The sequence below is a fragment of the Pleurodeles waltl genome, chromosome 2_2 (genome assembly GCF_031143425.1).
Source record: "Pleurodeles waltl isolate 20211129_DDA chromosome 2_2, aPleWal1.hap1.20221129, whole genome shotgun sequence".
In the NCBI taxonomy this organism is placed as follows: domain Eukaryota; kingdom Metazoa; phylum Chordata; class Amphibia; order Caudata; family Salamandridae; genus Pleurodeles; species Pleurodeles waltl.
In genome coordinates this window covers 854,740,421-854,753,125 of record NC_090439.1, presented here as the reverse complement: position 1 = coordinate 854,753,125, position 12,705 = coordinate 854,740,421, and the positions used below count along the sequence as shown (strand labels likewise).

Below are 12,705 nucleotides of genomic sequence, written 5' to 3'. Positions count from 1 at the left end.
TTCATGGGATTGAAGGCTGAAACATTCACAGCCTCAAATCATAAAGGAACGCAGGGATTAGAATTTTTAAAGAGGTTTCACTCTGTTAAAAATGTTCTGAGATTCCACACATAAGAAGTATTTTGAAGATCAAAGAAGCTCTAATGAAGATCACAAAACATAAATCTTCCCTCTCAGTATCATAAATATTTTACCATTTTTTTCAAGTAAGCTCATTTGAGTAAAACGGATTGATTTTCATGCACAAATATGGATTGTGCAGAATTTGCTTCATCATCAGCTCCTACACAACATACACCAAGGACAAAATGTAAAAGTCAGTTTAATAGCTTTTTTTCCATGACTGAATATACAAATGCCAGGGCAGTAGCGCGTTCTTCTTCTGTAAACTTGGATGGAATACGTTAAAGTCCACCTTCCGCAGTTTATTTAAATACCGATCCAAGGCCACCTAAAAAGGTAAAATATCAGCATTAGAACCCACACCACAAATGTAAGCAGTTTTTCACTGTTGCAAAAATGTAGGAAACGTAATTACATAAAAAAATATGTATGTGTTGCCAACTAAAAAAAGTATTTGAAATCAAGTTGTTGAGAAAGTCACAATGAACTACACAAAAGCAGTGTATCATCGAAGATTTTTCAGGATAAAAACGGAGCCAAAGTTTGTTATTCTACGAGCCAGAGACAATGGCATTCCATAGGTCAATGTGAGGCTTCTGTCAAATTAAAACATGTCTCCCTAGCTAATATAACTACCATTAAGGCGTCAGCTGCAGATATCCGCGTGCACAAAGAGGCTCCCAAATCTAAAACGCTGGTAGGTCCAATCAAGCTTTTCATTTTTCAAAGTCAAAAATATCCATGCTTACTAATACCAGTGCTGAAGTCAGGGCATCACATCTGGGGTGTGTGCCATCCCCAGGACTTACCTTAATTAATTGTTCTATGGAGGTATTTTACTTGAATCAGGAGGGACAGGTCCAAGATTGCAAACGCCCGTGCTACACAAAAAGCATTGGTCAGTAACAGGGCTCACCCTAAACCTTATAGAGAACCCCCCTCCCCCCCGCCAAGTGAGAAGGACAGCAGTAATCTGATAAAGCATGGACAGAAGAGGGAAAGAAGAAAATAAACGGATTTAAACAAGCGCTCATTCGAGGCAATAGTTTTGGGAGCAGCTGAAGCAGAGTCGTTGTAGGAAAATGTCAAAATAAAGGAGTCCTCCGTGGATTAGAGTAGATGCCCATAGGAAAGCTACCTAAAGTGAGTGTAGACTACAGGCCGCTTTCCAAGAGATTCAGGGGCCATAAAACCCAGGCATGCCACAGAAGCTGTACTCATGCCTGCTCACTTACATCACCAGGGCCCCCTCCCTAATCAGTGGGTCCCTCCACGGGGGGATGTCCGGGCTACAGATCTCTGCAACGCCTTGACAGTACCCGTGAGATCTAATATTCCAGTGCCTGCCTCAGTAACTCAGTCAGCCATATTACAGATCTTCACAAGTGAGTAATGCATCCATCCTCAGGTCCCCAATCCTTGCTTCAAAGACTCTGAGAACTTTGAATTGCTTGAAGAATAACTTTAGCGTAGAAATGTGGTCTGCGGTTGGGGCCACACCGAGACGGGGCCAAGGATGCTGCTTCAGGGCCTATGAAGATTTTTGTGATTTTTCCAACTTAACCTGTTGGGGAATTAAGGAAGGCTTGTCCCTCGGCATTTTGACATTTAATATCATTATGTTCAGGGTAAGGAATGTAAAAATATTGTAAAAATACCACTTAACATTTAGGAACCTCATTATATGAGATTTCACTCTTTTCCTATAAACAGATAAATACATCTCTCAACCGAGGTGTATTTATTTATTCATAGGTAAAGAGTAAATACTAAGAGTAAATACGATACCTTGTGGGTGGTGATGAAGGATACGATAACTGGACAGCTGGATTGAATAAATAAGGATATTTTTCATCAGATCCATATACTTCTATTAGAAGGGTTCTTCGGTTGTTTTCTCTTGTATGTTCCTTTTCAAATTGTTTTAAAATGTTATATAACGAGGTTCCTAAATGTTAAGTGGCCTATTTTGTTTTACATTCCCTACCGTGAACATATTGATATCAAATGCGGGCTTGCTTGAGCTTTAAAAGTGCTGTTCCGAGTTTTTGGACTTTATTGGTTAAAGGGCATGCTTGAAAGGAGTTATAGGATGAAAAATTAATTTAGGTCAGAATTTAGAATGTCTGTGATGTTTCTTTTATGTTTTTATTGTAGCGTGGAGAAAAAGGAGTGTTCCTCGAAACACCTTGGCTGTCGCCTAAATAAAGTGTTTTTACTGATGATATGCCGCAAAGAAATAAAGGAAATCATTTAAGAGGAAATTACTTTTCTTTTCACCCGATGCCTCCTTCAAAAAGATGTATGTTCGTCAAATCATAATAGTTTCCTGACGCTTGTTTTAATTTCACTCATCATAGAAGACTAATCTATATTCCATTTGGCACAAGTGTGAAGAGAGGAGCTCACTCGCATCTAGTGATTTCTAACCTCCAAAAACAGTTTAAAGACATTCCAACGCAAACGTGTGACATATGAGGAGTTTATGGGGGAAGATCAGTGCTTAATTTGTGCTTGTTGGTTCCGGTGCTGAGCACCGGCACTTATTTTTGAGGGCCGGGGCTTATTCTTCTGCCTCAAGCATTTGCTGCGAGCAAAAGAAACATATGGGGAAAGTCGGAGGAAGAGGAAAACGAAAAAGGTCACAATGAGAGAAAGCAGAAAGCTGCAGGTGTGAGCAGAGAGGGCAGGGAGTGGCTTTAAATGGATTGAAGAGGCCTGAGATGGCTTCGGGATTTCCGCTGCCTCAGTATTCTGTGCTCGCACATTTAATTGCAGCAGCCACGTGTTTAAGAGGAGAGCCTTGGCCACCCGCACCTTTTTATTTACAAATTAAGCCCTGGGGAAGATCGCCCGTGATGAACATCAAAACAGGTCCCATCTCCGCACCTGCACAGACAGCCCTACCCCTACTGACGTTTTCAAGTCGACGAGGTGCACGTGAAAATATACAAATGTTCTGATTTTACTGAACAAGATTCAAGGTTTTAATGTACTTTGGCATAAAGGCTTAAATCACTAGAGGTCTGTGCTGTGAATTGGCCACATCAGTTGTGAGCGCTGAAAAGTGCCTATGAAACAGATGAAATTCACCCCAGAAACACCAACACGTGTAACATCAGCCAGGCCTGACCTGATGCTTCGAGGAACTCAGACAACCCAAAAGTTACATTTGTTGCTTACCGTGTGAATGAGAGCGGGAACGGCTTTAGCAGGGACATTTTTCTGGAACGATCTTGCCTAAAAATGAAAATAAAAAGTACTGTTTTTAAAAATAGTCAACAGAACTCCAATAGGCAGGTGCAATTTAGCTAGACTGTGAAACATTGAAATAATCAGACTAAAATGGCAACATGTAGCAACGTCACCCAAGATTAAATAAAAAGCGATTAGAGAAAAATACGCTCCGAAATAAATGCTGTGTCTGGGTCAAAATGAGCGCACTGAGATAAATGGAGGCCGCTGGGAGGAATCTTTTAGAACACTACTTCACGTTACTGAACTATGGGGCCAATTTAGATGCTGGCAGTGAGGGAACTCCGTGGCAATGTCATCAGAGTTCCCTCCCCGCCAAGACAGTGGTCCGCCGGACAGATCGGAGTGATAGCGCACTATAGGTGCGGCTACGGAGCTCCCACTCCATCACCGCCATAGCCAAACTTCTCCGATGGCCCTCACTCTGCCAGGCCGTCGCAGGATTGTCTTTATACCCACCAGCCCAATTAGGATAGGAGAACATATAGTCATTTATTATTTATTTTTATTTTTAACTATTTGTCGCTGCCAGGCAAACCCTGGCCGTAAGGTACAGTGAGAGACAAAAAAAATGCCCTTGTAGCCACGGGAGATGACTCCCATGGCGATGGGTGGCTATCATTTTTATTTTCAAAAAGAAAATCCCGCGTTGGCGTTTTCTTTTTGAAAATAAAAACGCTTGGTGGAAGGCTCGGTCATGTTGACAGAGCCCTGCACCAAACTGCGTAAAGCATTGACAGGAATAGCTGTGACGGAAGTTCCTGCCAATGATTTAGAAATGACCGCCAGCTTGAGGGTCATTTATAAATTCAGCATCATTTCTATCCGGACAACAGATTAATTTAAACTATAGCTCTGGCAGAGAAACTGGGCTCCCACGAATATATAAATCTGCCCCAATATGTTGTGCTCTACTCACCTCAACTGGGTCACAAAAAAATATTTTTTTGTAAACCCAGTTGGTTCGAAATTACAGACAATGTGCAATTTGATTTCAGGCAGTTAGCAATACAAAGAAGGCACGGTACACGAAGCCCAATCCAAATAAAGACCTGTGGGCTAAGCACTGCATTAATTACCAACAACAGCAGTATAAGTGTGAGTACACAGAGAACTTCAAGAGTGTGGTACTCTAACTACTGTTCTGTAGCCATGTCATTGGGGCACAGGGATACCAGTGTGCCACAGGGAGGTGTGGAGGTAGTGTTTGAAAAATACCTTGTGTCTTACACCTATCCCACGACTTGACCACAATCTGAGGCCTATTTCAATCCCTTGACCACAGTCTGAGGCCTATTTCAATCCCTGCAGCCAAGCACGTGAAGGAAATCGTTGAATACCTGTACAATTCACAAAGATCTTTAATCCCTAGTAATGTTCCGGTTTACATTAGGAGTGGATTTCCAAGTTTTTGGGGATACCCAAAAAGTAACTACAAAATATTAATAAATGCTCAAAAACACACGTTTATGGCAATTCACCTAACTTTTAAAGTTTCCCCATGCCTTGTTTTCCCCGTGACGAAGTTTTAGACAGTAGAAAACATTCCAACATTGGAAGTGCAAATTATAGTCATAAACTTTCACAAATTATGATTTTGCGAATTCAGATCTTAAATTTATTATCACAATTCCACTTTACAGCATAAAATATTGTGAGTTTGGACGTGGTTGATTCCTTAGGACAGCGGGCTGTAGTGAACAGACACTTGGCCACATTTTGAATGGTTAGTATTTTAATGGATTAGGATACAATAATCCTAAACAATCATGTGAGCGATGCAATTGATGATACTTGCAGACCAGGGATTCCTTGAAGAGCTGTGTACAGGTCCTTTCTAAAACAGAGCAGCGAAAGTGCTTATTGAATCTAAATCGGGGTCGAGCTTCTGGCCTTTTTTTCTTGCGCTTTTTGCTTTCAAGTTCAGCAAGGTTAAGACTGTCTGTGTTGGGTTCACTGCCATAGATAGTTATTGTGTCTGCCATAGAGAGTGGTGTGCTGAGGCTAACAGACTTTAAAGTGAAGCAATAAATCGTGTAGCTAGTGCCAGACAAGCAGTGTCAGTGGGTGTGATTTGGTTGCATCTTCTCAGTCCTTGAAGAGTTTTGCAGCCACATAGTGAATGCTCGCCAGTGGTGTCAGATGAGTGTCCAAGCTGGCAGTAAGTATCCAAGTGTTGTTGTGGCCGGAGGGTGGGGAAGCACCATTGCATAAACAGCAGTCCTGAAGTCAAACTCTGAAAGGGACAATGCAACTCCATCCAAAGAAGTGAGACCAGGTGCCAGGCTACTAAGGTCTTCTTGAAGTTGAAGCTCTTGTTGATATCCAATCCAAGAGATCTGGTGCCGTTTAGAGTTATGGTGTAAATGTCTCAAGAAGCCACTTTTGCTTAGTCTTTTGTTGGCACCACTGTCATCTGGAATTCTACAGGTTTGGCGCGGTTCTAGAGCTATGGCAAGAATGAATCAAAGTTCATTGAATGGAGTCATTTTTGTACTTAAAATAGTCTCTTTTTGTCGATGTGGACACATTTCATTTTTAGGGGGTTAATTTTGAAGCGGGCCATGAACGTCCATGCTTAAATGATGGAATTGCAGTTCTTTAGTTGATCAATGTTGTAGTAAGGTGAGATCTTTGAGTAGAGATAGGTGCCATCAGCATACTGGTGGATCCTGGTGTTCCTGCCAGTCCAGGAATAGGTGCAGTTTAGTAGACGAAGAGGACTACTGACAGCACAGAGCTATGAGGAAAGCCACAAGTAACACTAACACACTTCTGACAGTTGTGTCAAGTTGCAGCAGCCTACGCCTCCACAGACTGAGCTATCTAAGAACACACACTATCGTCTGATCGACTGCTTGAGAGGCAGCAGACTCAGACCTACTGAACTATTCTGATCCGAGCCACAGCCCAAGGTCACGCGAAATCTTTACTGGATCAGCAAACAAATGAGATTATCTTCACTCACCCAGATTCTGTTCTCAAAGGGGTTGTTAATACGGAAGGCAGGTTTCCTACTCTCTGCTCCTCCTACAGTATTGGTCCACCCTGGGGTTATCTGCTGTGCCATCCCTTCCTTCCTCTATAGAATCCTGCTATTTATCAAAGGGATGAATGCCAACGTAAAAACAGATAACTTGGCTACCAAAAGCGAATATTAATGACTGTTCAACTATAATAACAATCAGGCCATACATAATAAATGTTTACCACCCAGTAGTGTATACTCCTTTAAGTCTCTCAATTGCTCTTTCTATTCCTAAGCACGGACATTTTACATGTGAAATGAGAATTCATTAGTGCTGAACCCAGACAACAGCTGCATTCACATCCTTTGGGCAAATGGCCCCATAACTTCCAATACTTCTTTGAAAACATGCTTTAAAGAAAAGAGGCAAGTGTTCAAGCTGTTATCCCAGAATACAACACAAGCCATGCATAGTAAGGTGACACTCGAATCTGGATGTATGCACCCTGTGTGTGTGCATGGGGATGTTTAAACCACTGGTCCAAGCATCCGGCTTTTCCTCTACTGCAAATGCAATAGGCACTTTTATGTGTGCGAAAATGACCGACTGCATAAAAAGAACATCCATGGGGTGAATTGATGCACTTCTACACTTTGAATCATCTTTCAAAGTGAGTGGTACAGCATTGAGTCCTGCTCAGTTTCTTGCGCAGAGGGGACACCCACATGCAGGCAAACTCAATGTAGACTCCTGACTGGGACCAGTTTATGACTGTGGTGGAGGTCAGCATTCAGGTTAAGCCTAACATCACTGGGCAGGTTTGTAAAGAGAGGTTAAATGGAGAAGGAAAGAACAAGCAGGTATGAATGAGACTACTTTCTTGCCACAGTACTATGTGGATGTGCTGCTAATCTGCTGCAGTAAGGTATTTCTGGGAACCACAACCAACCACTCGCGTACAGAAGATACTTGATACTTGCTATTGTTGTTTTACCTTAAAATATTAACTAAGACACAACTGAGTGAGTAGGACTGGGCATTTTAAATATCATTTTGCACATATTCTAATAATGGCTACCTAGAGTTAACAAAATAAATATGGTGACATATGTGAATCATTACATTTTAAGGAGTAGAGAAGGAGCGGCAAACAGCAAGCCCTCATTCCAAGTGGGATTACAACTCTTTTGCACAAGTTTCGTAGTTAAAAGCTGGAAAATGCTGCATATTCCATGCGTTGCAGCTAGGAACAGCACACCACATAGCGTTACCACTTTATCTCCCATTCTCAGCAGCAAAACTCAGAACAGGGAGGTAATCCTGCAATGTACAATACCGCACACAGCAGCATCATTGTTCAAATGCTATTGTATTACATTTGTAAGTAATGGGTAACTCATACCAATGCCCTAAGTGTAGGTTTGAGTTGATAACAAGTGTAAACTTGCAGAAATAGTCTAGCAAGCTTCAGTAGTCTTTATGTTGCGATGAAAGAACAAACAGGACTGATGAAGTAAAGATTACACTTTTAGTTTTGAAGCATATTTATACAGGCACAATTTAGCTTAACAGATAATTAGTTCACATCATGGATATGATGGAAAATGATGTACATAAACATAACCCTTATGTTTATGGAATAAATGGATGGAACACAATATAATACTTGAAAGATTGAGAAGAAAGATAATATGACAGAGGCATGTGTCACAGGGAGGGCGGAAGATGTGCGCAACCACAGTCCAACACATTTCTCCTAATGCAAATCAGTAACAATCCTGCATTAGGTGGGCCCTCGGTCTACAGTGGCACAGTGGAGGAAAGCAATCCTACTCCTCGCAGGAACAGCGCATCCCAAAGAACGGTCATCTCACCCTGCCACCTTGCGGCCTACCAGATTTTAGTTGTGAACTTTGAGTCACAGCCCCCTAATCTCACTGACTAAGCTACGTCCCTGACCTAAACACACCTAGGTAAGATTTAAGCACCACTGTAGAAGTAAAAAAAAAAAAATTAAACCCTGGAAAAAACTATGTTCTGGAGCACACAGGGGAAAAAGAGTGATAGCAACAAGAGACATGATAAAGGACACTGCAAAACACAATGAATTAAAGTAAGTAAAGTGTGGTTTCGAAAGATCACAGCAATGGAAACAGACTGAGCCAAGTCACCGTTGTAAACATTATATCATAATAAAAACAATGAAGGCTAAACATGCTGCGTAGTAATTCACACACAACTTGACCAAAGAACACTGAGGTAAAACATCTGGCCTCATTTATAAACTGAACTCAAATATCCCAAACGGAACTTCAAAAAGTTAGGAGAAAACTATGAAATACAGTCATGGATAGATTTTTTTTTAAAAAGGACAGAGTAATCTGTGACCACGACCACTGGTGTGTCAGAAGAGGTCGCAGAGTGCTCCGGAAGTGGTTTGTTCCTCTGCACAGTGAACTCAGACAGGAGAGGAGGAACCGTGGGCCGCGGACCAAGGGCCGAGTGGAAAGCATGGCAAAGTGCGATTCAGCGCGGCCGTCTGATGACTGCCCAGTGGATTACCAGCTGATCTGCTCAGGCTGACAAGTGGAGAAGGCCGTGGCGTGGCTCTGTGATCGATTGCCCCTCCCCCCCAACCTGGCAGAACCGCCCATCCCCTGCCTTCACAGTGTAGCCCCAGCATCCAGAGGGCTGTCCTGAGCGAGGGGAGGGGGGCGCCGCAGATTGCAAGACTAATTACAGGACGGACTAAGTGTGGCACGTGAACTGGCAGAGGCCGCCCCCAAAGGGGGCATCAGGGGCCGGCGCATTAACAGCCGCCAAGGACCCGGAAATTACTGGATCAAGCCACCTCAGTGGCAAAACAATAAAGGGATGCGCATCCCGCTCCCCCCCTCGGGGATAAAAAAAGCGTGGCAAGACATTGGGCCAATGATGGCCCCAGTAAGGACAAGGATTCTTTTAAATGCCCCAATGGGGGGGGGGGACAACACCGCACCCTCAGCCATTTACCTTGGGATGCCTTACGGCAGGGTAAGTAGGCCGATGGGGGAGTAAGCGGAGCACGGCACTCGCAGCCCAGACCTGCCGGTTGGCAGGGTACAAAATGGACAGACAAGGTAGCGAGTTGGGCCTAACAGCAGTAAGCGGCTACCCCCCTCACGATCAGAGAAACAACCAACAAAAATGGATGACCCCAAAAGCGGCATGGAGGATGGCCTCAACAACAAAAGGGTCAGAATTATGACAAGCAAATTACAAGGACTTGATTGATTTATAGCAGAGATGATTTAGGACACATTAACCGTTGATGTTTGTGACCTGTCATGCAGTGAAATTTATGATCCTGACAAAATGATTTATGTATGGCAGGAGAGGGTTTATGACCTGTCAACTGTGAATTATGACCTGCCTCCTAATTATGATTTATGGTCATCTCAAGAACGATATTTGGCACTCAGAATGAATTATGACACTGTAATAATGTTTTTATGGCCTTGTCATCTTGATTCATGACTGACTACTGTGATTTACGAGGTCAATGATATATCGCAAGAGTCCATGCATGTAATAAAACTGCGGCCAAGTATTCCCACAGAAAAATGCAAACACATGTCTGATGTGAGTTTATTCATAAATGTATATGGGGAATTGCACAAATTGGAGTGGGACAAGTGCGGCGGTTAGTACCCCAGGACTCCAGGCTCCCCTCGGTTCTACAGGCTCCTTAGGCTCTACAGTCTAATGCCATAACCATAGATCAAGGTGAGAGAATACTTTGGCACCTGTTGACTTGACTTGGATTTGGTGGATCAGAGGAGAGGTTGAGCTACGTGCCACAAGCTGCACTGAGAAGGAGAAAGAGGGAGAAGGCAGGTGGGCAGCGGCCCGCAGTGGCTTTGGCCATGCCGAAAATCATGCCAAATATTGTGAGAGAGAGGAGCTGATCGGGGCAGTTCTGGGAGTGGTGTGGTGTACGCCGTCAGCTGCTGTATTGCGGTAACGCAGCATTATAATATATTAGCTGTCCCTGCACCCTATTAGTGATTTTTTGCATTGTGTTGTGCAGCCTGGAGGTTAAAGGACCACAAAAGGCAGGAAACAGCTGCATGCCCCTCAAGATAAGTGCCCTTTATTTATTGAACGAGAGGACGACCCAGGAGGGTCTTATGAGGTTTTGTGTGACCCTAAAATTGGTAAAACATAAAAGATTTTCTTAAAGCCTTCGCTGGTTTACGCTATTGTAAACCTGTACTTCTGCAATTTTGCTAGTGCTACTATAGTCTTGCCACAGGTGCGGTGGTTAAGGACAGAGCGGTCTCATCGCTTTTTGCTGTGAATCTTGATTGTGATGAATCACCCAAAAGGCCCAAAGAATTAAAAGAGCTTGTTTTCTCCTTTTTTTACTCCTAAGACTATGACTTCAAAGAAATTGCGCTCAGGGTGCTTGCTCCCACGAAGGACATGTATAAAAAAATCAATCTAACCCCCTATGGAAGACGGCTAATTCGGCCTTGGGGTTGAAGGGCCAGAACCAAATCTTTACTTTGTGGGAAAAAGAAAGGAACCTTCAGGAGGTGCAGAATCTTGCCACATCATCGGGCATGACATCTGGCATAGAGCCAAAAGAAATCCTGTTGGGGGGGGGGTTTCAAGGAAGCATTGCTCTGATCGTAGTAGAGTGGGGGGGATGCAGAGGGTACAGACACCCAGGAGGCCCTTTTGCAGAGAATCCAGGACCTGCCTGGGGTGCCTCTGTGTCCGTCATCTTCATTCTTCCCCCACTTACTTGTCAGTCCTTCCCCCGTCTCCAGTGGCCCATGGAGACACGGTTAAACCGTCTGAAGTTCTTTAGGAGATTTCTCCCCAATTGAGGGCTGTGGGGACTCCGGATACTGGGCTACGAGACTTCACTTTGCCCGATTTGGATCTAGATCCCTGTAGGAGGTATGAGTATCAAGATAAGGATTATCCCCAGTCCTCTGGGGGTCTTATGTCTATGCTTCCACCGACAGGTTTGCATCTGTTTAGTAGTACTCTTTCCACTCATGATTCTGTGAACTCTTACCTGTCTGCGACTCCAGCCTTGGATGTAAGCAGTAACTTGCCTAGCCAACCACCAGACCAGGAGGTTAGGTTTTCCACTTCCCTGGTTAGCCTTGAAAATTAGCTTTCTTTGATTCTAAAACTTTTGGAGAAATGTGTAGGAAGGTCTGATTGTATTCTTGATTCTGTGACGGCCATCTTGAAAGAACTGACTAAGGAGAACAAAAATGGGAGTTTGAGCCAAGGCCTTTTTGCGTCATCGGGTGTCCCACTGTTACATCGAGAGAGCCAGAGAACATAATTGTGCGCTCATATGTGGACGTTAGCACTTAGTCAGGAAAACCCCAGTGTAAAGAGATTATCGCTAAACGGGTTCCGGTTGAAAGCCCAGTGGACTCAATACGTTTTATTTTTTACTCTTCCTCGGTTAAGAGTAAGCAGTCGGTAAAGACTATTCTCACTGAACAGGACGTATTCCCAATTTTTAAAGCATTGTCTAGTCAGAAGAATAGTTCTGTGGCATCTCCTGTTCCTCCGCTGATATGGGGGAGGAAAAACAAGAGGAAAAAAAATCGAGAGGGATGAAAAGACCAACTTGAAGGATTCCTAAGAAAGGAAGAAGGTTGCAAAGATGCAAGGAGGTTTTTTGCATGGTTACCCCTTCTCCCTCGGTGGTAGGTATTGAATCTGGGACTATAGGAGTATCTGCTGGGGAGTTAGTGGGGGAAGGGACGTAAATGATTGAGTCCTTCAATGAACATCCTTCTGGGTTGCTACTTGCATTGAACCCAATGGCCCCGTCATTTACTTTCCCCAGTTTGAAGGGAGATTTTAATGGCCTTGCTCCCCTGGAAGGAATCAATTCACCTCAATGTGGGTTCCTGTATAGTAGACCTTAGCCCAGTCTTTGACAAAGATTTAATCTTGAATAGATCTAGGTTAAACTGTTTTTAGGAGTCTGGCCCTTTGAGGTCAATTCAAAGCTGCAACATTGACCTGGTTTCTTGATTATATTCTAAAGTGGGTTTTAAGTCAAGGATTACATTTTGTTCTAAGCATTTGGCTAACTTGTTCTTACTTTCAGAGTCAGGGTATCGATGTTGTTCCCTACCTGGGTATGAAGGAAATTGTACTGGCAGAGGGACGCTAGTGGAAAGGGATAAAGAATGTTATATATTCCATAAGTCTCTCAATTGTAACGGCTAGTATGAGCGTAGGTCCCCAACAGATTTGCAGGATCTGACAGCTTTCTTGGGAGGGAATGGTAGGCAGGTGTCACTGTGGGAAACATCAATTGCCTAAGATCAAAAAT

The 12,705-nt window shown here is 43.4% G+C and overlaps 1 protein-coding gene across 6 annotated transcripts in view; it reads right to left on the bottom strand.

The window, feature by feature from the left end:
- Positions 1-306: 306 nt before the first annotated feature.
- NDUFAF6 (NADH:ubiquinone oxidoreductase complex assembly factor 6) overlaps positions 307-12,705 on the bottom strand; it is a 75,695-nt gene continuing 63,296 nt past the window's right edge. For all 6 annotated transcript variants that reach the window (XM_069220499.1, XM_069220502.1, XM_069220504.1 and 3 more), the window contains 2 exons: positions 3,307-3,363; positions 307-451 (listed from right to left, as the gene is read on the bottom strand). In XM_069220499.1, coding sequence (XP_069076600.1) covers positions 323-451; positions 3,307-3,363 — 186 coding nt within the window. In that variant the 3' untranslated portion in view covers positions 307-322. The remainder of the gene's footprint in view (positions 452-3,306; positions 3,364-12,705) is intronic.